The sequence below is a fragment of the Rutidosis leptorrhynchoides genome, chromosome 2 (genome assembly GCF_046630445.1).
Source record: "Rutidosis leptorrhynchoides isolate AG116_Rl617_1_P2 chromosome 2, CSIRO_AGI_Rlap_v1, whole genome shotgun sequence".
NCBI lineage: Eukaryota > Viridiplantae > Streptophyta > Magnoliopsida > Asterales > Asteraceae > Rutidosis > Rutidosis leptorrhynchoides.
Window position 1 is genome coordinate 593,872,802 of NC_092334.1, and position 25,813 is coordinate 593,898,614.

The window sequence follows — 25,813 nt, forward strand, 5'->3', positions numbered from 1 at the left end:
ACATAACATTACATTAATATAAATAACAATATAAAACGAATAAGGTTAACCCCTTAACCCACTACCGAATACCAAATGCCACAATGAAGATTGGCCGAGCTACACGAGCCTTAGTAATCCGAACCCACACGAGATTACTATCTTCACAACATCGAGGTTGGCCGAACTACACGAGCCTTAGTAATCCGAAACCACACGAGATTACTACCTCAATAAGATGACCGAACTACACGAGTCATCGTGAATCCGAACTACACGGGATTCACTTCTCGACATCAAAACCCACGGTCACGGGATTATAAAATCCACCACATCGGGGTCATCCACTTCACAACAATATCAACCCTTCGCCATTGGGGTTATAACATCCAAATCACAACCACGTGTGATAACGTACACACAAGCGTGTACCTCACCAAAGGTGGTCAACCAAAACGCACAAATGTGCCAATTGGACCTATACACAAGTCCACCAAATCCACCTATATGTGAAGTGAGCTCTATAATCGAGAATCACTTCACCCGACCCGCACCCATCCTACACATACATATGCACATAGGATATTAACACTCACCTTGAAGTCTTGAAGAATGCTTCCAAGCAATCCGCAACTCGTCAATGGAAAGTACATATTCCATTATCACAAATTAAACAACACACTTAGATTGGATTAACAAACCACCTCAATTCGACACTTAGTGCAAATTCGACCTAAATGCACTTCCAAGTACAACCGCGCCCAAATTAACCAATCATCACTAACACGAGTGACAATGGTCCTAATATGCCAATTAAACCCAAACACAAGTGTTAAACATGTGTCTCACCCATTTTGACACCAAAACCCTAATTTTGACCCATTAAGTCAAAATCTCACCATTTACAAGTCTTGACACCAAAACACATTTAACTCGGGTTTATACTTCAACTTAATCCATTTTAAGTTCATAAACCTCATTAATTCACAATCGGGTCATAATCATCACCAAAACCCTAATTTTGACTCTAGTCAAAATTAGTCAACCAAGAGAACCCTAATCTCTTCCAACACCTCAATAATCACTAAATACTAGTGATTACACCCAATTGCAAGTCTCACAAGCATGAACTTGCACACCAAACCCAAAACCTGACATTAACAACAATCAACCCGAATCTTGGTGTTAATCTTCAATTAACAACTAAATGGGTTCTATCTATGAATCATACAATCAAAAGCCCTAAACTTGAATGAAGAACACAAAAACGAATTTCGGAGTTAGAGCTTACCACTATATCACCGTGTAGCTAAGAACGAGGAGAACAAACTTGTCAACTACGCCAAAGATCAAAACCCACTTCTTCCTTTCCAAAATCCCACTTGAATCACTTGGGGTATTTGACTTTCTTGGGAGAAAATGAAAGAAAAAGGAAAAGAAAATAAGAAATGAAATGAATGGATGAGGTTAAATCCTCAAATCTGGCTCAAACGCGAAAAGACCAAATTGCCCTTGAACTTCATTTAAAATTACAAGAATCTGGTGCCAGTTCATGCAGTATGCCGCGCCGCGGCCTTAAATGTCGCGCCGCGACATTTGACTAAGTCTGGGATCATTTTATAACTAACTTCTGATCTAAATTTCAATAGAATGCCGCGTCGCGGCCTCGTTTGTCGCACTGCGACCCAAAGCTCGACCTGATCCCTTCTCCCGCGTACAAGACTTTAACACCCGAACACGTCTCAATTCCTTCAAACTCTAGTCGCACCTACACAATACACCTATATATCATGTACGGAGAAAAATGGGGTGTTACAACTCTCCCCCACTTAAATTCGATCACGTCCTCGTGATCCTAGTCACGAACCCAAACGGACCCACACTCAATGGTCCTCGAACATGCATTTCAAACCGACTTCTACCACAATTTCACTAACCCGAAGGTTAATCCAATGACATATCACACACTTGCTCGCATCCCGAGACGTACAATACCCGCAACAACCGAAGTCTACAACGATCCCTTAGACAATTCTCCTCAAAGAGTTACCCTTAACAACTGAATCGTCATCCGCGATTTATCACATTCCACAATTCCGAGCACTAGCACCAACTCAATCCCTCACATCGGGAAAACCCAACAAATTTCTTATCGATATATCAACCCTCTAGCATACCATTATCAAGTACAATACTAAAAGTAACCAAGTCTTAACCTAAGGTCAACAACCCGAACGATGAAGACAGAACAAAACGAATCCTTACGGATTTACACTTACCACATAACATCCCTTGTAGTGCGCAACACGACCAATACGCAACTATCGCAACATCATAAGCAAACGGCTAAAACCGATAGCTCCCAAAACAACTATGGCAACGCAAATCCCAAGGTGTACAAAATCAACTATTGTCACACCCGTAACAACATGTGAGCGAAACACGGCTATCGCATCACTATTCCTACAACATGGTTCTCACGACCCCACCATCGGCGTATAAAACAACTGATAGTTCCCACAACATGGTCCTTACGACCCCACCATCGGTGTATAAAACAACCGACAGATCACACAACACGAAGGCTGGCCGAAAACACACGCGCCTTAGTGAATCCGAACTATACGCGACTCACTACCTTCACCACAACAACAATCAGGATTGGCCGAACTACACGCGCCTTAGTGAATCCGAACTACACGAGAGTCACTATCCCTAAGGAATGACCGAACTATACGAGTCATTTGTGAATCCGAACTACACGAGAGTCACTATCCCTGAGGAATGACCGAACTATACGAGTCATTTGTGAATCCGAACTACACGAGACTCACTCCTCAATACAATGACCGAAACCACACGAGTCATTTGTGAATCCGAACTACACGCGACTCACTTCCACAATGAGATGACCAAAACCACACACGTCATCGTGAATCCGAAACCACACGCGATCCACTACCATGATGAAGTCAGCGGACCCTGAAGGTCATGCTTCACCAATCTCAACATCGGATGAAGTCAGCGGACCCCGAAATTCATGCTTCACCGATATAACACTACGCCCATGATGAAGTTAGCAGACCCCGAAGGTCATGCTCCACCAATCGCGTACTCCCATGATGAAGTCAGCGGACCCCGAAGGTCATGCTCCACCACTATAACACTACCCTCATGATGAAGTCAGCGGACCCCGAAGGTCATGCTCCACCAATCAGTAATCCCATGATGAAGTCAGCGGACCCCGAAGGTCTTGCTTCATCAATCACATACGCACTTTTGGCCTCGAACAACGAGTAGTGCAACATCGCGCTCTGCTACACTATAGTGAACCCTAACGGATACCACTAACCATCCATACAATCGAGCAAGAACCACCTATATCAAACATAGGCACAAAACAATAATTCTCTAGAAGAGAATCCGACACACACCTCCCTTAACCGAAGGATTTCACCTTGCTCACCAAACACGTCCATTATCTCTCAACGAGATTTACCACATTACCACCTCGGTGATAATTCAAATCCAAACCATAAGTACAATTTATCCGAAATTGTAATCTACCACAAATCGACCAAAACCAGGTCTCGACAACATTTTCCGGATCTACCAAAAGCATCATCCGAAATCTTACACTAAAACTTCCTCGTGCGGGAGTGTAACTCCCCCACTTGGAACTACGTCCCATATCCACAACTCGTACAACCGTACAATGCTACCAAAGGTAGACTTTACAAACGATTGGGCTCACACGACCCATCACCATATCTTGCTCCAGCCTTGAGCACACGAAGGATTTCAATCAATCCTTAAACACTTCAAACAAAAAGTGTACCACGATTACACAAACCAAACCCTCGCAATTATCCAATTGCTATAGCTTGTCAACATCCACCTAGTCACTCATGTACTTAAGGGTTTCACCTCGGTACCCTAAGTACAATATAACCACAACACAATAGGAGTCGAACATCACGCTAGTAGGTATAAAAGAGGCACCTAATGTCACGTCATATAAACTCCATTACCAACATACATCGAGATTCAAAGCACTCGATCTCAAGGGTTCCAACAACCCGACGAACCTCATAGTTCATCAACTTCTACACTATAGCGAACACGCGCTTAACAATCGAACACGAAAAATCATTTCCATGGCTTGGTAGAAACATTTCCCAAATACTAAGGAATGCTTGGTTACACCAAGTCTTACGCCCTTCGCCCAACAATCAAAACGTCACCATAGGGTACTTCCATTAGGAACGTCACCCATAACACTATGCGCAACACAATGCATTTAACAAATTCAAATTTAATGGCACTTAATAAATAATTAAAGGGCATATTTATTAAAACGAAACGTACCTTAACGTCTCCTTGCCGCACCCGTCCCCGCTAACTTGGGACATTCTGACTTACGATGTCCTTCTTCTTGGCAGTTGAAGCACACCATTCCATCACCCGTTGGTACCGAACATTCCCAAGACTTGTAACCCCTCATGCCACAATTGTAACATCTAGATGCACTAGAATTCGGTATACCCGTCCGCGTACCTCCCGTGCTCACACTCGGACCCTTAGTCCTCTTACTCGGAGCACCATACGAAACAACCCTTCTCTCACTTGAAGGTTCACCAATCTTTGATCGCGTATACGACTCGAAACCTCTAGCCACGGCGAATAATTCCGCAAACGATTTCGCGTGACCCCGGCTAATCTTATTCTTCAAGTCATCATTCAAGGTTCGATAGAAATCTTGCATCAACAAATTATCATTCCCCAAATACTCCGGGTAAAAACGAGCCTTCGCCATAAAGGTCGTCTTGAGAGTATTCAAATCCATAGAACCCTGTTGCAAATTTCGCAACTCATTACGCATTTCCGATAAATCGGCTGAAGTCCGGAACTCCTCGAAGAATTCCTTCTTAAACCCGTCCTACGATAACGCCATAAACGGTTCACCACCGACAAGATCAATCCTACCATCCAACCAATCCTTGGCCCTACCCCGCAACAAACTAGTAGCGAGTCTCGTCTTCTTCTCAGAAGGGCATTCAATAGTACGAAAACACCCTTCGACATCCGAGATCCAAGTTGTGCTCACCAAAGGATCCGGTTTCCCATCATACATAGGGGGTTTAGTCCTCATGAAGCTCTTATGACAACGCTACATTTCACCACTACTTTGAAGTTCGGAATACTTCCTATCCATTTCTTCTCGAAACGTACTCATTTGCTTCGCAACGGCGGCGACAACTCTAGCGTTAAACTACACGTCGTTCATCTCGATCCCATTTTCCGTTGCCACTCTAAGGAATACAAAGCGATTAGATCACGAATGTATAAAGTTATACACACAACATCGCCCCATCTTGCTAAACACTCGTCGTACGTCACTTGTTAGACACGATTTGCACCCGTAATAAGGTTTGCAAGTCCTTATTACGCACACACGCCGTATCAACTCGTTAGTACAACAACGACCGCCTCGCTCGATGATATAAACAAACGCAAACAAAATTCTACGCGATATAAACACACGCGAGAATTATTATCACAACACAATAATATATTAATAATATCCGCATTACTAATATAAACGTTAGTCCACCTACAAACAAGGCACTAACTATAACCTATTCTGACTCGTACACCTACAAGTCCCGCAACAAATAAGCACACACAAAAGTCTAAGTCTAGGCACCTATCTCAAGTCACCTAAATCCCTTAGACCATGCTCTGATACCACTTGTAACGACCCAACCCGTATTAAAACCGGCCCATAAAAATTTTTCCTTTTAATACGCGTTAAATAATACTTTAGGTCCCAATTGTGTTTCCATAAACATCTTTAATATAATAGAAGGTTTAATAAACCTTAAAACATTTAATACATTGATTAATTGTCCAAACGAACATACACGACCCGACTAGTTTAGTTTCCAACCAAAACCGAGCATGGTGATTTGGGACTACGCTACCCAAATCCTAATCGAATACAAAAGCAAGATCTTCTAAGCAACCTAGCCAAGATCTCTAATCCCCAAGCTTACCCGAGCCGCCAAGCATGCGAACCTATAAAAATATCAACAACGAGAGGGTAAGCTAACGCTTAGTGAATGATAATATACTACATACATATATATGTATAAAATGGACACGCCACACAAATATCACCGCATACCGAAGCATCCATGTATAAGGCAACTACCCTAAGCATACCGTACGATCTCTAAGCAACAAGCTAAAGATATCAACAAAGTATAAGTTCACCAACGACGATGTGAACAACGCCAATAAGCTACACCCGGAGGGTTAGCTACAACATAACATAACATTAATATAAATAACAATATAAAACGAATAAGGTTAACCCCTTAACCCATTACCGAATACCAAACGCCACAATGAAGATTGGCCGAGCTACACGAGCCTTAGTAATCCGAACCCACACGAGATTACTATCTTCACAACATCGAGGTTGGCCGAACTACACGAGCCTTAGTAATCCGAAACCATACGAGATTACTACCTCAATAAGATGACCGAACTACACGAGTCATCGTGAATCCGAACTACACGCGATTCACTTCTCGACATCAAAACCCACGGTCACGGGATTATAAAATCCACCACATCGGGGTCATCCACTTCACAACAATATCAACCCTTCGCCATTGGGTTTAAAACATCCAAATCAAAACCACGTGTGATAACGTACACACAAGCGTGTACCTCACCAAAGGTGGTCAACCAAAACGCACAAACATGCCAGTTGGACCTATACACAAGTCCACCAAATCCACCTATATGTGAAGTGAGCTCGGAGAGAATCACTTCACCCGACCCGCACCCATCCTACACATACATATGCACATAGGATATTAACACTCACCTTGAAGTCTTGAAGAATGCTTCCAAGCAATCCGCAACTCGTCAATGGAAAGTACCTATTCCATTATCACAAATTAAACAACACACTTAGATTGGATTAACAAACCACCTCAATTCGACACTTAGTGCAAATTCGACCCAAATGCACTTCCAAGTACAACCGCGCCCAAATTAACCAATCATCACTAACACGAGTGACAATGGTCCTAATATGCCATTTAAACCCAAACACAAGTGTTAAACATGTGTCTCACCCATTTTGACACCAAAACCCTAATTTTGACCCATTAAGTCAAAATCTCACCATTTACAAGTCTTGACACCAAAACACATTTAACTCGGGTTTATACTTCAACTTAATCTATTTTAAGTTCATAAACCTCATTAATTCACAATCGGGTCATAATCATCACCAAAACCCTAATTTTGACTCTAGTCAAAATTAGTCAACCAAGAGAACCCTAATCTCTTCCAACACCTCAATAATCACTAAATACTAGTGATTACACCCAATTGCAAGTCTCACAAGCATGAACTTGCACACCAAACCCAAAACCCAACATTAACAACAATCAACCCGAATCTTGGTGTTAATATTTAATTAACAACTAAATGGGTCCTATCTATGAATCATACAATCAAAAGCCCTAAACTTGAATGAAGAACACAAAAACGAATTTCGGAGTTAGAGCTTACCACTAGTATCACCGTGTAGCTAAGAACGAGGAGAACAAACTTGTCAACTACGCCAAAGATCAAAACCCACTTCTTCCTTTCCAAAATCCCACTTGAATCACTTGGGGTATTTGAGTTTCTTGGGAGAAAATGAAAGAAAAAGGAAAATAAAATAAGAAATGAAATGAATGGATGAGGTTAAATCCTCAAATCTGGCTCAAACGTGAAAAGACCAAATTGCCCTTGAGCTTCATTTAAAATTACAAGAATCTGGTGCCAGTTCGTGCAGTATGCCACGCCGTGGCCTTAAATGTCGCGCCGTGACATTTGACTAAGTCTGGGATCATTTTATAACTAACTTCTGATCTAAATTTCAATAGAATGTCGCGCTGCGGCCTCGTTCGTCGCGCCGCGACCCAAAGCTCGACCTGATCCCTTCTTCCGCGTACAAGACTTTAACACCCGAACACGTCTCAATTCCTTCAAACTCTAGTTGTACCTACACAATACACCTAAAAATCATGTACGAAGAAAAATGGGGTGTTACATATTAACTAACATGTGCATGTGATTTGTTGCATTTAAATGCATAAAAAGTATGAAATTAAAAAGTTCTCGCAGTTCTCGCCCTTTTTGTGGTTTTCGTTTGAACTTTTGACTATATATATATATATATATATATATATGTTTAAAAAAGAAGAAGTTTAACTTACAGTGTGTTAGAAAAGTTTAATTCGAATTGTGTTTGAATTTGGGCCGACTTGGAATTAACAACAAAAAATGACGCTTTAATTAATCAGTGTTGGGCAGATTCAGGTCGGTTAAAAGGGCAGTTTTATGTACTAACTAATTTATGTATAACATGAGACAACTATTTAAAAATAAACAATTACTATGGCGATTTTCAGAAGTTTTTCAATCGATATCTTTATTTATATTAGGATATTTATATATGTATTAAAAATATTGTTGTTGATGACTCCGGAAGACCTGAGGCACAAGTGGTCGTCTAAGGATTAGTTGGTTCACAAAACGAATTAAATACCCAGTTTAACCAAAAAATAATTAACGTTTAAGGCCCTTTTTATGAATCGCACAGGACTCTCGAAACTAATGAGACGACCCTGGTCGATGGTTGTCATTATATCTTCACAATATATTTTATGTTCAAAGTTCATTGGGAGAATATCATATATCCCCCTAACAAATATCAAAATTACATATTTATTCAAGTAAACACTCAAATATCATATATATATATATATATATATATATATATATATATATATATATATATATATATATATATATATATATATATATATACTCAACTTAAACCTCAAATTACCTCAAACTTACCCATATATATATATATATATATATATATATATATATATATATATATATATATATATATATACTCAACTTAAACCTCAAATTACCTCAAACTTACCCATTTTTTATTTTAATCATTATTAATATATTAAAATGCTTTTAGTCTAAATTCATTTACCATTTTATCCTTCTTTTTAAGCCATGTATTTATATTTATTCAAGAAAAAATATGTTGTATGTATATGAAATGGAACACCCAAAGCAAATCAAAATTTTAGGGCTTGGTAGTTTTTTGTTTTGTTTTACAACAAATGAGATAACATATAATTGAACATTGCCAACATCATTATCGAACTCATAATCGAACTCTGCCACCACACAATCAAACTCTGCCTCCACCCGCAATCGAACTCTGCCAATTCATAATCGAACGTTCCACTAACGTATACATCCATTTAACGTCAACTTTGATTTTTATTTTTTCTCGGCAAAATGAAAATTATATTAATTTTGAAAAGCATACAAGGGCTGGAACTGCCCAGGCCCAAAAACAGAAAAAAACAAACCAACTAAACCATACAACTAAAAACAAAATACAACCTAAAACCAAGACAAATACAACTTATTTCAAATGAAATCGATCATTATTCCAATCCAAGTTCCAAGCTTTAGCCACCATTCTGGTATGATCCGAATATTTGACCTTTAAAGTCAATAATTTCAGCTGAATAAACCCATCAATAACTGCACAGAGCACATCTGCAGATCTTTTTTGATCCTAAATAATCTGCAATTCCTTTCATTCCATACAAAATAGACACAAGCTGCAAGCATAATGCGATTCACAGTACACCAAATTTTATTGTTGTATGGATATTTTGCCAAACAATCCACAATACCATCAATCTGATTAGGAAGCCCTTTGAAAAGCAGTTTCCCTTTCATAACCATCCAGATACTCTTACTGTATTCACATTCAAAAAACAGATGCCTGATGGAATCATTAACTTTATCACACAATGAACATTTAAACACAGAACCTGGCATCCATATCTGCATTCTATCCTGAGTAGAAAGTCTATTAAGTATAGCTAACCACAAGATAAATGCATGCTTAGGTTCAAAAAATTTGAACCAAACAATGTGATGCCATAACACTTTAGGTTTACTAACTCTTAAATCCTTCCATACTTGGTGTGTGGAAAAGTGAACCTTTTTACCTTCATTAGTTAACCATTTGATCTCCTCTCTACCATTCCTGGTGTCAGAAAAAATATGAGGTTTAATTTTCTCCCTTAGATTTAGCAAAAATCTCCATCCCCAACTATCATGATAACAAGGTTGAAAGCTCTAGAAATCTCTGCCATTTAATTTAACCACATTTACCCATTTTCCCCACAGAGATTCTTTTTAGCCAAGATCCTCCATACCTGTTTACTAATAGAGTGACATTGCAATCCTTCAAAGGCCTTAACCCTAATCCACCTTGATCTTTGGGATAACAAACTTGCTTCCAAGCCACTTTAGCTTTGCCTTTAGAAGAAATATCTTGGTTCCATAAAAAAAACCTTTCAAAGTTTTATCAATCTCTTCAATTACACCTTGAGGGAGCATATATACAGAAGCCCAATAGACCTGCATAGCACTCAAAACAGAAGCAACTATCTGTAATCTTCCTGCATAAGAGAGCTTTTTATTTTTCCAGTTTTTGACTTTCTTGTTGACTTTCTCAATTAAGCTCCTACAATCACCAATTCCTAATCTCTTTGCTAGCAGTGGAACCTTTAGGTATTGCATAGGCAACTGACCAACTTCAAAGGATAATATCTTCACAATTTTAAGTTTAACATCCAAAGGAACACTACCAAAAAATATAGTATTCTTAACATTATTAGGATGTAAACCTGAAACTTTCCCAAAGTCCACCAAAACCTTCTGAAATGCCCTAATAGAATTCACATCTCCATTACAAAATACCAACAAATCATCTGCAAAACAAATATGGGAGAGCTGCATTTTTTTACACTTATAATGATATTTAAAACTTTTACTTTTCCCAATATAAGCCACCATGATCAGATTAAACACCTCCATTACCAAAGTAAAAAGATATGGAGATATTGGATCTCCCTGTCTCAGCCCCCTTCCCCTTTGAAATAACCAAGTATGTCACCATTAATACAAATGGAGAAGGCTAAACTAGTGACACATTCCATTATCCATTTCACCATCTTGGAATGAAATCCAAAACAGATCAAAATATCTTTAAGGAACCCCCAACCTATAATGTCATAAGCTTTTTGTAAATCAATTTTCAATGCACACCTTTTAGGCCCTGTAGCTCTATTATACCCTTTGAGAACCTCTTGGGCTACCAAAATATTATCATGTATGGATCTACCTGGAATGAATGCACTCTGATTGCATTGAACTAACTTGTCAAGCCCACTTTTCAGCCTATTAGTAAGAACTTTACTAATGCATTTATACAAAACATTGTAGCATGCAATAGGTCTGAAGTCAGACACTTTATTAGGGGTCTTAAGTTTAAGAATGAGAGCTATAAGAGTAGCATTAACCTCTTTAAGTAGCTTGCCATTGGTAAAAAAACTCCTACACAACACTACACACATCTGGACCCACAATGCCCCAAGCTTTCTTAAAAAATAATGAAGAAAACCCATCAGGCCCTGCAGTCTTGTTATCATCTATATCAAAGATGACATTCTTAATTTCTTCATTAGTAATAGGGGTCACCATAGCCAGAGCTTCATTAGCAGAAAGAGTAGTACCAAATATATCTCCCAAATCCAAAACAGAGTTACATTTTCTACTTTCACCAAGGAAATCCTTAAAATGCTTGATAAATTGATGGCCCACTTGATCTCCATTATATCTATTACGTTGTTCATCACAGATTTGCTCAACTCTACTTTTCTGCATTCTACCTTTTAAAATACTGTGGAAAAATTTAGTGTTCCTATCACCTTCAGTTAACCATTGAATCTTCACTTTTTGCTGTAACACCACAAGTTCATCATGTTTAGCCTTCTCATACTCATCCAAAATGTTAACAGCATCATTTCTCAGAGACAAATTATGAGGGTCCATATCAATAGCAGCTTGACAACTTTTAAGTTTCTCCCTCAACTCTTTGACTTTTGTAAACACATTACCATTTGACCAATTTAACATATTCAAATCCTTCTTCATCATTTTAAGCTTGGAGACAACTTGATACATTTTATGATCAGTAACTTGAGCATTCCAGTGCTTCTCCACAATTTTCAAAAAGTCATCCTTAAAAGCAACATGATTCATAAACCTAAAATCTTTCTTTCTCTTTAGCATACCATTAGGAATAACCAGAATAGAAGGACTATGGTTGTAGTGACCCGAACTTTTCCATGTTTATTTATATTAATTGAGATTGATATTTACATGATTAAATGTTTCCAACATGTTAAGCAATCAAACTTGTTAAGAATTGATTAATTGAAATATGTTTCATATAGACAATTGACCACCCAAGTTGATCGGTGATTCACGAACGTTAAAACTTGTAAAAACTATATGATGACATATAAATGGATATATATATATATAGTTAACATGATACTATGATAAGAAAACATATCATAAAGTATATTAACAATGAACTACATATGTAAAAACAAGACTACTAACTTAATGATTTTTAAACGAGACATATATGTAACGATTATCGTTGTAAAGACATTTAATGTATATATATCATATTAAGAGATATTCGTACATGATAATATCATGATAATATAATAATTTAAAATCTCATTTGATATTATAAACATTGGGTTAACAACATTTAACAAGATCGTTAACCTAAAGGTTTCAAAACAACACTTACATGTAACGAGTAACGATGACTTAACGACTCAGTTAAAATGTATATACATGTAATGTTTTAATATGTATTTATACACTTTTGAAAGACTTCAATACACTTATCAAAATACTTCTACTTAACAAAAATGCTTACAATTACATCCTCATTCAGTTTCATCAACAATTCTACTCGTATGCACCCGTATTCGTACTCGTACAATACACAGCTTTTAGATGTATGTACTATTGGTATATACACTCCAATGATCAGCTCTTAGCAGCCCATGTGAGTCACCTAACACATGTGGGAACCATCATTTGGCAACTAGCATGAAATATCTCATAAAATTACAAAAATATGAGTAATCATTCATGACTTATTTACATGAAAACAAAATTACATATCCTTTATATCTAATCCATACACCAACGACCAAAAACACCTACAAACACTTTCATTCTTAAATTTTCTTCATCTAATTGATCTCTCTCAAGTTCTATCTTCAAGTTCTAAGTGTTCTTCATAATTTCCAAAAGTTCTAGTTTCATAAAATCAAGAATACTTTCAAGTTTGCTAGCTCACTTCCAATCTTGTAAGGTGATCATCCAACCTCAAGAAATCTTTGTTTCTTACAGTAGGTTATCATTCTAATACAAGGTAATAATCATATTCAAACTTTGGTTCAATTTCTATAACTATAACAATCTTATTTCAAGTGATGATCTTACTTGAACTTGTTTTCGTGTCATGATTCTGCTTCAAGAACTTCGAGCCATCCAAGGATCCATTGAAGCTAGATCCATTTTTCTCTTTTCCAGTAGGTTTATCCAAGGAAATTAAGGTAGTAATGATGTTCATAACATCATTCGATTCATACATATAAAGCTATCTTATTCGAAGGTTTAAACTTGTAATCACTAGAACATAGTTGAGTTAATTCTAAACTTGTTCTCAAACAAAAGTTAATCCTTCTAACTTGACTTTTAAAATCAATTAAACACATGTTCTATATCTATATGATATGCTAACTTAATGATTTAAAACCTGGAAACACGAAAAACACCGTAAAACCGGATTTACGCCGTCGTAGTAACACCGCGGGCTGTTTTGGGTTAGTTAATTAAAAACTATGATAAACTTTGATTTAAAAGTTGTTATTCTGAGAAAATGATTTTTATTATGAACATGAAACTATATCCAAAAATTATGATTAAACTCAAAGTGGAAGTATGTTTTCTAAAATGGTCATCTAGACGTCGTTCTTTCGACTGAAATGACTACCTTTACAAAAACGACTTGTAACTTATTTTTCCGACTATAAACCTATACTTTTCTGTTTAGATTCATAAAATAGAGTTCAATATGAAACCATAGCAATTTGATTCACTCAAAACGGATTTAAAATGAAGAAGTTATGGGTAAAACAAGATTGGATAATTTTTCTCATTTTAGCTACGTGAAAATTGGTAACAAATCTATTCCAACCATAACTTAATCAACTTGTATTGTATATTATGTAATCTTGAGATACCATAGACACGTATACAATGTTTCGACCTATCATGTCGACACATCTATATATATTTCGGAACAACCATAGACACTCTATATGTGAATGTTGGAGTTAGCTATACAGGGTTGAGGTTGATTCCAAAATATATATAGTTTGAGTTGTGATCAATACTGAGATACGTATACACTGGGTCGTGGATTGATTCAAGATAATATTTATCGATTTATTTCTGTACATCTAATTGTGGACAACTAGTTGTAGGTTACTAACGAGGACAGCTGACTTAATAAACTTAAAACATCAAAATATATTAAAAGTGTTGTAAATATATTTTGAACATACTTTGATATATATGTATATATTGTTATAGGTTCGTGAATCAACCAGTGGCCAAGTCTTACTTCCCGAAGAAGTAAAAATCTGTGAAAGTGAGTTATAGTCCCACTTTTAAAATCTAATATTTTTGGGATGAGAATACATGCAGGTTTTATAAATGATTTACAAAATAGACACAAGTACGTGAAACTACATTCTATGGTTGAATTATCGAAATCGAATATGCCCCTTTTTATGAAGTCTGGTAATCTAAGAATTAGGGAACAGACACCCTAATTGACGCGAATCCTAAAGATAGATCTATTGGGTCTAACAAACCCCATCCAAAGTACCGGATGCTTTAGTACTTCGAAATTTATATCATATCCGAAGGGTGTCCCGGAATGATGGGGATATTCTTATATATGCATCTTGTTAATGTCGGTTACCAGGTGTTCACCATATGAATGATTTTTATCTCTATGTATGGGATGTGTATTGAAATATGAAATCTTGTGGTCTATTATTATGATTTGATATATATAGGTTAAACCTATAACTCACCAACATTTTTGTTGACGTTTTAAGCATGTTTATTCTCAGGTGATTATTAAGAGCTTCCGCTGTCGCATACTTAAATAAGGACGAGATTTGGAGTCCATGCTTGTATGATATTGTGTAAAAAAACTGCATTCAAGAAACTTATTTTGTTGTAACATATTTGTATTGTAAACCATTATGTAATGGTCGTGTGTAAACAGGATATTTTAGATTATCATTATTTGATAATCTACGTAAAGCCTTTTAAACCTTTATTGATGAAATAAAGGTTATGGTTTGTTTTAAAAATGAATGCAGTCTTTGAAAAACGTCTCATATAGAGGTCAAAACCTCGCAACGAAATCAATTAATATGGAACGTTTTTAATCAATAAGAACGGGACATTTCAGTTGGTATCCGAGCGTTGGTCTTAGAGAACCAGAATTTTGCATTAGTGTGTCTTATCGAGTTTGTTAGGATGCATTAGTGAGTCTGGACTTCGACCGTGTTTACTTGAAAAATGATTGCTTAACAAATTTTGTTGGAAACTATATATTTTTAACATGTGAATATTATGTGATATATTAATCTCTTACGCGTTTGATATTATGTGATAGATGTCTACCTCTAGAACAAGTCCCATTGACTCACCTAATAATAATGAAGAGTCAAATGTAAATTGGAATGATTCGTGGACTGATTCACAAGTTCCCGAAGAGGAACCGGAAGAAGAGTCGGAACCGGAAGAAGAATCGGAACCGGAAGAAGAATCGGAACCGGATGAAGAAATAGAACCGGTGGGGGAAATAATAAAACGGTTAAGTAAAAGAAAATCCTCAACCAACCGACCAAGGTTAATTATGGTCAATGGTGTTTCCGCCAAGGAAGCAAAATATTGGGAGGATTACCAATTCTCTGATGAATCGAATTCCGACGAGAATTCCGATGATGTTATAGAAATTACCCCAACTGAATTTAAAAAGGCAAAAGAAAATAATAAGGGAAAGGGCATAAAAATAGAGAAATCTAATTCCAACCCCGATGAACTTTATATGTATCGTCAACGCCCGAAGTCCTTAAGTTGTAACAATGACCCGGGAACCTCTAAACCACCAGGTTTTTCTAAACCAATGTGGACAACGACGGCTCGTATTAGGGGAACATCATATATCCCTAGAAACTTGGCAAAACGAACCAAAACCGAAGAAGAAGAAACGAGCGAGTCGGAATAAGATAGTTGTATTCGTGTGGTGTAATATATGTAATATAGTGTTCTTATGCTTTATGATATATGTAAAAATTGCTTGTATTAATAAGTATTTTTTTTATGAATCTAACTCTTGTCTATTTTACAGTTTAAAAACACAAAATGGATAGACAACCCAATATTTTAAGAGACCTACCCGGAGACATGATTGATGAAATCTTGTCTAGAGTCGGCCAGAATTCTTCGGCACAACTATTTAAGGCGAGATCAGTTTGTAAGACATTCGAAGAACGTTCCAAGAATGTCTTGGTTTATAAGAGACTTTCGTTTGAAAGATGGGGGATATCACATTGGGAAACCCATAAGTTACGATGTGTTTACTTTGACGCATATATTGCGGGGAACCCAAATGCTATTTTACGCAACGGGTTAAGAAATTATTTTGACTCAATATATCCGAATATTGGACTTCGTGATTTAGAAAAAGCGGCTAACATGCAACATAAAGAAGCATGTTATGCTTACGGATTAGTAATGTTCGCTTCTCACCAAAGTGAGAACAAGAACATCGGGCTACAACTATTAAACAAAACGTTTCCACAAGTGACGGAGTCGGTAATTGGGGTAAGAAATGAGGTTTTTAGATTATTACGGGACTGTTGGACATTACGTAACCCTCGTCCCTTTGATGACGTTACAACACGCTGTCTTATCAACGGCCATAACGGTTATGTTGCACAAGACCAAGGATGGGAAGTAGTCCTAGTAAAACCAGAATGCATGACTTGTTTCTGGACGTATGAATTACGTGTCTTTATTGCCTTTGCTGAACGACTTGTGTACTAGCTAGCATTGTCTTCACAACTATCTTGTATCAAAGTTATTGTGTGCTATATTTCATGCTTTATGTAAAATAAGCGGTATTGTAAGTTTGTAAAATATTGTATAAAAGTTTGAACGCGAAATATTATTATAATCAGTTTTTCATATAGAATTGTAGTAGTTGAATTGTATATTAGCTACTAAGTATGAACTTAACGGGTAGGTACTACCCGAATTTAAACTTATAAAACGCTAATATGAAGAAAAAGCTTTTATAAATGAGTTCATATTATGCTACGAAATACTATTAACTACTCTTAATATTCTGTATGATTAACTTGTTCCATTTAACTATTTTGAAGGAAATGGCACCGACTACTCGACACACCGTGAATATGAATGAAGAGGAATTCCGTACTTTCCTAGCTTCAAACATAGCCGCAGTACAGGCTGCGCTACATACCAACAATAACCTTGGATCTAGCAGTACAGGAAATCGTGTAGGATGCACCTACAAAGAATTCACTGCCTGCAAACCTTTGGAATTTGATGGAACCGAAGGACCGATCGGATTGAAACGGTGGACCGAGAAGGTCGAATCGGTGTTTGCCATAAGTAAGTGTACTGAAGAGGACAAAGTAAAGTACGCTACGCATACCTTCACAGGTTCTGCGTTAACATGGTGGAATACCTATCTAGAGCAAGTGGGACAAGACGATGCGTACGCACTACCGTGGTCAGCATTCAAGCACTTGATGAACGAGAAGTACCGTCCCAGAACCGAGGTCAATAAGCTCAAGACAGAACTTAGAGGGTTACGAACCCAAGGATTTGATATTACCACGTACGAAAGACGATTCACAGAATTGTGCCTATTGTGTCCGGGAGCATTCGAAGATGAGGAAGAGAAGATCGAAGCGTTTGTGAAAGGATTACCGGAAAGAATCCAAGAAGATATAAGTTCACACGAGCCCGCCTCCATACAACAGGCATGTAGAATGGCTCACAAACTCGTGAACCAAATTGAAGAAAGAATTAAAGAACAGACTGCTGAAGAGGCCAATGTGAAGCAAGTCAAAAGAAAGTGGGAGGAAAACGGTGATAAGAATCACCAATACAACAACAACAACAATTACAACAATAATCGCAACAATTATCCCAACAATCGCAACATCAATCGCAACTACAACAAACGGCCCAACAACAACAACAACAACAACAACAACAACAACAACAACTACAACAATCATCCCAACAACAATAATAACCGCAACAACAACAACAATCAGAAGCAGCTATGCCAAAGGTGTGAAAAGAATCACTCGGGGTTCTGCACCAAATTTTGCAACAAGTGTAAAAGAAATGGTCATAGCGCGGCGAAGTGTGAGGTCTACGGACCAGGGGTTAATAGAACGAAAGGAACAAATGGTGTCGGAACGAGTAATGGCGGAGCAAGTAGTGTCGGAGCAAGTTATGCCAATGTAGTTTGTTATAAATGTGGAAAACCAGGCCACATTATTAGAAATTGCCCGAACCAGGAGAACACGAATGGACAAGGCCGTGGAAGAGTTTTCAATATTAATGCGGCAGAGGCACAGGAAGACCCGGAGCTTGTTACGGGTACGTTTCTTATTGACAATAAATCTGCTTACGTTTTATTTGATTCGGGTGCGGATAGAAGCTATATGAGTAGAGATTTTTGTGCTAAATTAAGTTGTCCATTGACGCCTTTGGATAGTAAATTTTTACTCGAATTAGCAAATGGTAAATTAATTTCAGCAGATAATATATGTCGGAATCGAGAAATTAAACTGGTTAGCGAAACATTTAAGATTGATTTGATACCAGTAGAGTTAGGGAGTTTTGATGTGATAATCGGTATGGACTGGTTGAAAGAAGTGAAAGCGGAGATCGTTTGTTACAAAAATGCAATTCGCATTATACGAGAAAAAGGAAAACCCTTAATGGTGTACGGAGAAAAGGGCAACACGAAGCTACATCTTATTAGTAATTTGAAGGCACAAAAACTAATAAGAAAAGGTTGCTATGCTGTTCTAGCACACGTCGAGAAAGTACAAACTGAAGAAAAGAGCATCAATGATGTTCCCGTCGCAAAAGAATTTCCTGATGTATTTCTGAAAGAATTACCGGGATTACCCCCACATCGATCCGTTGAATTTCAAATAGATCTTGTACCAGGAGCTGCACCAATAGCTCGTGCTCCTTACAGACTCGCACCCAGCGAGATGAAAGAACTACAAAGCCAATTACAAGAACTTTTAGAGCGTGGTTTCATTCGACCAAGCACATCACCGTGGGGAGCTCCTGTTTTGTTTGTCAAGAAGAAAGATGGTACATTCAGGTTGTGTATCGACTACCGAGAGTTGAACAAACTTACCATCAAGAACCGCTACCCACTACCGAGAATCGATGACTTATTTGATCAACTACAAGGCTCGTCTGTTTATTCAAAGATTGACTTACGTTCCGGGTATCATCAAATGCGGGTGAAAGAAGATGATATTCCAAAGACTGCTTTCAGAACACGTTACGGTCATTACGAGTTTATGGTCATGCCGTTTGGTTTAACTAATGCACCAGCTGTGTTCATGGACCTTATGAACCGAGTGTGTGGACCATACCTTGACAAGTTTGTCATTGTTTTCATTGATGACATACTTATTTACTCAAAGAATGACCAAGAACACGGTGAACATTTGAGAAAGGTGTTAGAAGTATTGAGGAAGGAAGAATTGTACGCTAAGTTTTCAAAGTGCGCATTTTGGTTGGAAGAAGTTCAATTCCTCGGTCACATAGTGAACAAAGAAGGTATTAAGGTGGATCCGGCAAAGATAGAAACTGTTGAAATGTGGGAAACCCCGAAAACTCCGAAACACATACGCCAGTTTTTAGGACTAGCTGGTTACTACAGAAGGTTCATCCAAGACTTTTCCAGAATAGCAAAACCCTTGACTGCATTAACGCATAAAGGGAATAAATTTGAATGGAAGGATGAACAAGAGAAAGCGTTTCAGTTATTGAAGAAAAAGCTAACTACGGCACCTATATTGTCATTGCCTGAAGGGAATGATGATTTTGTGATTTATTGTGACGCATCAAAGCAAGGTCTCGGTTGTGTATTAATGCAACGAACGAAGGTGATTGCTTATGCCTCTAGACAATTGAAGATTCACGAGCAAAATTATACGACGCATGATTTGGAATTAGGCGCGGTTGTTTTTGCATTAAAGACTTGGAGGCACTACTTATATGGGGTCAAAAGTATTATATATACCGACCACAAAAGTCTTCAACACATATTTAATCAGAAACAACTGAATATGAGGCAGCGTAGGTGGATTGAATTGTTGAATGATTACGACTTTGAGATTCGTTACCACCCGGGGAAGGCAAATGTGGTAGCCGATGCCTTGAGCAGGAAGGACAGAGAACCCATTCGAGTAAAATCTATGAATATAATGATTCATAATAACCTTACTACTCAAATAAAGGAGGCGCAACAAGGAGTTTTAAAAGAGGGAAATTTAAAGGATGAAATACCCAAAGGATCGGAGAAGCATCTTAATATTCGGGAAGACGGAACCCGGTATAGGGCTGAAAGGATTTGGGTACCAAAATTTGGAGATATGAGAGAAATGGTACTTAGAGAAGCTCATAAAACCAGATACTCAATACATCCTGGAACGGGGAAGATGTACAAGGATCTCAAGAAACATTTTTGGTGGCCGGGTATGAAAGCCGATGTTGCTAAATACGTTGGAGAATGTTTGACGTGTTCTAAGGTCAAAGCTGAGCATCAGAAACCATCAGGTCTACTTCAACAACCCGAAATCCCGGAATGGAAATGGGAAAACATTACCATGGATTTCATCACTAAATTGCCAAGGACTGCAAGTGGTTTTGATACTATTTGGGTAATAGTTGACCGTCTCACCAAATCAGCACACTTCTTGCCAATAAGAGAAGATGACAAGATGGAGAAGTTAGCACGACTGTATTTGAAGGAAGTCATCTCCAGACATGGAATACCAATCTCTATTATCTCTGATAGGGATGGCAGATTTATTTCAAGATTCTGGCAGACATTACAGCAAGCATTAGGAACTCGTCTAGACATGAGTACTGCCTATCATCCACAAACTGATGGGCAGAGCGAAAGGACGATACAAACGCTTGAAGACATGCTACGAGCATGTGTTATTGATTTCGGAAACAGTTGGGATCGACATCTACCGTTAGCAGAATTTTCCTACAACAACAGCTACCATTCAAGCATTGAGATGGCGCCGTTTGAAGCACTTTATGGTAGAAAGTGCAGGTCTCCGATTTGTTGGAGTGAAGTGGGGGATAGACAGATTACGGGTCCGGAGATTATACAAGAAACTACCGAGAAGATCATCCAAATTCAACAACGGTTGAAAACCGCCCAAAGTCGACAAAAGAGCTACGCTGACATTAAAAGAAAAGATATAGAATTTGAAATTGGAGAGATGGTCATGCTTAAAGTTGCACCTTGGAAAGGCGTTGTTCGATTTGGTAAACGAGGGAAATTAAATCCAAGGTATATTGGACCATTCAAGATTATTAATCGTGTCGGACCAGTAGCTTACCGACTAGAGTTACCTCAACAACTCACGGCTGTACATAACACTTTCCACGTCTCGAATTTGAAGAAATGTTTTGCTAAATAAGATCTCACTATTCCGTTAGATGAAATCCAAATCAACGAAAAACTTCAATTCATCGAAGAACCCGTCGAAATAATGGATCGTGAGGTTAAAAGACTTAAGCAAAACAAGATACCAATTGTTAAGGTTCGATGGAATGCTCGTAGAGGACCCGAGTTCACCTGGGAGCGTGAAGATCAGATGGAGAAGAAATACCCGCATCTATTTCCAGAAGATTCGTCAACACCTTCAACAGCTTAAAATTTCGGGACGAAATTTATTTAACGGGTAGGTACTGTAGTGACCCGAACTTTTCCATGTTTATTTATATTAATTGAGATTGATATTTACATGATTAAATGTTTCCAACATGTTAAGCAATCAAACTTGTTAAGAATTGATTAATTGAAATATGTTTCATATAGACAATTGACCACCCAAGTTGATCGGTGATTCACGAACGTTAAAACTTGTAAAAACTATATGATGACATATAAATGGATATATATATATATATAGTTAACATGATACTATGATAAGAAAACATATCATAAAGTATATTAACAATGAACTACATATGTAAAAACAAGACTACTAACTTAATGATTTTTAAACGAGACATATATGTAACGATTATCGTTGTAAAGACATTTAATGTATATATATCATATTAAGAGATATTCGTACATGATAATATCATGATAATATAATAATTTAAAATCTCATTTGATATTATAAACATTGGGTTAACAACATTTAACAAGATCGTTAACCTAAAGGTTTCAAAACAACACTTACATGTAACGAGTAACGATGACTTAACGACTCAGTTAAAATGTATATACATGTAATGTTTTAATATGTATTTATACACTTTTGAAAGACTTCAATACACTTATCAAAATACTTCTACTTAACAAAAATGCTTACAATTACATCCTCATTCAGTTTCATCAACAATTCTACTCGTATGCACCCGTATTCGTACTCGTACAATACACAGCTTTTAGATGTATGTACTATTGGTATATACACTCCAATGATCAGCTCTTAGCAGCCCATGTGAGTCACCTAACACATGTGGGAACCATCATTTGGCAACTAGCATGAAATATCTCATAAAATTACAAAAATATGAGTAATCATTCATGACTTATTTACATGAAAACAAAATTACATATCCTTTATATCTAATCCATACACCAACGACCAAAAACACCTACAAACACTTTCATTCTTAAATTTTCTTCATCTAATTGATCTCTCTCAAGTTCTATCTTCAAGTTCTAAGTGTTCTTCATAATTTCCAAAAGTTCTAGTTTCATAAAATCAAGAATACTTTCAAGTTTGCTAGCTCACTTCCAATCTTGTAAGGTGATCATCCAACCTCAAGAAATCTTTGTTTCTTACAGTAGGTTATCATTCTAATACAAGGTAATAATCATATTCAAACTTTGGTTCAATTTCTATAACTATAACAATCTTATTTCAAGTGATGATCTTACTTGAACTTGTTTTCGTGTCATGATTCTGCTTCAAGAACTTCGAGCCATCCAAGGATCCATTGAAGCTAGATCCATTTTTCTCTTTTCCAGTAGGTTTATCCAAGGAAATTAAGGTAGTAATGATGTTCATAACATCATTCGATTCATACATATAAAGCTATCTTATTCGAAGGTTTAAACTTGTAATCACTAGAACATAGTTGAGTTAATTCTAAACTTGTTCTCAAACAAAAGTTAATCCTTCTAACTTGACTTTTAAAATCAACTAAACACATGTTCTATATCTATATGATATGCTAACTTAATGATTTAAAACCTGGAAACACGAAAAACACCGTAAAACCGGATTTACGCCGTCGTAGTAACACCGCGGGCTGTTTTGGGTTAGTTAATTAAAAACTATGATAAACTTTGATTTAAAAGTTGTTATTCTGAGAAAATGATTTTTATTATGAACATGAAACTATATCCAAAAATTATGATTAAACTCAAAGTGGAAGTATGTTTTCTAAAATGGTCATCTAGACGTCGTTCTTTCGACTGAAATGACTACCTTTACAAAAACGACTTGTAACTTATTTTTCCGACTATAAACCTATACTTTTCTATTTAGATTCATAAAATAGAGTTCAATATGAAACCATAGCAATTTGATTCACTCAAAACGGATTTAAAATGAAGAAGTTATGGGTAAAACAAGATTGGATAATTTTTCTCATTTTAGCTACGTGAAAATTGGTAACAAATCTATTCCAACCATAACTTAATCAACTTGTATTGTATATTATGTAATCTTGAGATACCATAGACACGTATACAATGTTTCGACCTATCATGTCGACACATCTATATATATTTCGGAACAACCATAGACACTCTATATGTGAATGTTGGAGTTAGCTATACAGGGTTGAGGTTGATTCCAAAATATATATAGTTTGAGTTGTGATCAATACTGAGATACGTATACACTGGGTCGTGGATTGATTCAAGATAATATTTATCGATTTATTTCTGTACATCTAATTGTGGACAACTAGTTGTAGGTTACTAACGAGGACAGCTGACTTCATAAACTTAAAACATCAAAATATATTAAAAGTGTTGTAAATATATTTTGAACATACTTTGATATATATGTATATATTGTTATAGGTTCGTGAATCAACCAGTGGCCAAGTCTTACTTCCCGAAGAAGTAAAAATCTGTGAAAGTGAGTTATAGTCCCACTTTTAAAATCTAATATTTTTGGGATGAGAATACATGCAGGTTTTATAAATGATTTACAAAATAGACACAAGTACGTGAAACTACATTCTATGGTTGAATTATCGAAATCGAATATGCCCCTTTTTATGAAGTCTGGTAATCTAAGAATTAGGGAACAGACACCCTAATTGACGCGAATCCTAAAGATAGATCTATTGGGTCTAACAAACCCCATCCAAAGTACCGGATGCTTTAGTACTTCGAAATTTATATCATATCCGAAGGGTGTCCCGGAATGATGGGGATATTCTTATATATGCATCTTGTTAATGTCGGTTACCAGGTGTTCACCATATGAATGATTTTTATCTCTATGTATGGGATGTGTATTGAAATATGAAATCTTGTGGTCTATTATTATGATTTGATATATATAGGTTAAACCTATAACTCACCAACATTTTTGTTGACGTTTTAAGCATGTTTATTCTCAGGTGATTATTAAGAGCTTCCGCTGTCGCATACTTAAATAAGGACGAGATTTGGAGTCCATGCTTGTATGATATTGTGTAAAAAAACTGCATTCAAGAAACTTATTTTGTTGTAACATATTTGTATTGTAAACCATTATGTAATGGTCGTGTGTAAACAGGATATTTTAGATTATCATTATTTGATAATCTACGTAAAGCCTTTTAAACCTTTATTGATGAAATAAAGGTTATGGTTTGTTTTAAAAATGAATGCAGTCTTTGAAAAACGTCTCATATAGAGGTCAAAACCTCGCAACGAAATCAATTAATATGGAACGTTTTTAATCAATAAGAACGGGACATTTCAATGGTCAAACACCATATAAGGTAAAAAGAAACCACTAGCTTGAGGGAACCTTCGAAGAAAACCTTCATTGCTCATGATTCTGTCAAGTTTTTTAAGAGTTCCACAATTAGGGTTCTTAAGAGACTTTGTCCATATAAAGTGAAACCCTGAACTACCAATGTCCTCCACCTCAATATCTACAATACACTTATTAAATTCTTTCATATCATCATTCACAAATGAACAACCAGAACTGTGCTCACTACTACTTCTAGTAACATTAAAATCTCCCATTAATACCCATGGATTGAGGCCAGTGATAACATATTGATTCTTCAATTCATTCCATAAATCATGTCTTTGTGCCCCACTGTTGCTTGCATAAATGAAACTGCAATAGCATTTTGTTTTTTTATCCATAGTTTCAACCAAGCAAAAAATCAT

General features: G+C 36.8%; 1 protein-coding gene across 1 annotated transcript; it reads right to left on the reverse strand.

Moving 5' to 3' along the window:
• Window positions 1-9,606: 9,606 nt before the first annotated feature.
• LOC139889915 (uncharacterized) lies at window positions 9,607-10,902 on the reverse strand. The gene is made up of 2 exons (XM_071872828.1): window positions 10,394-10,902; window positions 9,607-10,144 (listed from the first exon to the last, which is right to left on the reverse strand). The coding sequence occupies exons 1-2, from the start codon at window positions 10,900-10,902 to the stop codon at window positions 9,607-9,609; spliced, it is 1,047 nt and encodes a 348-aa protein (XP_071728929.1).
• Window positions 10,903-25,813: the final 14,911 nt, after the last annotated feature.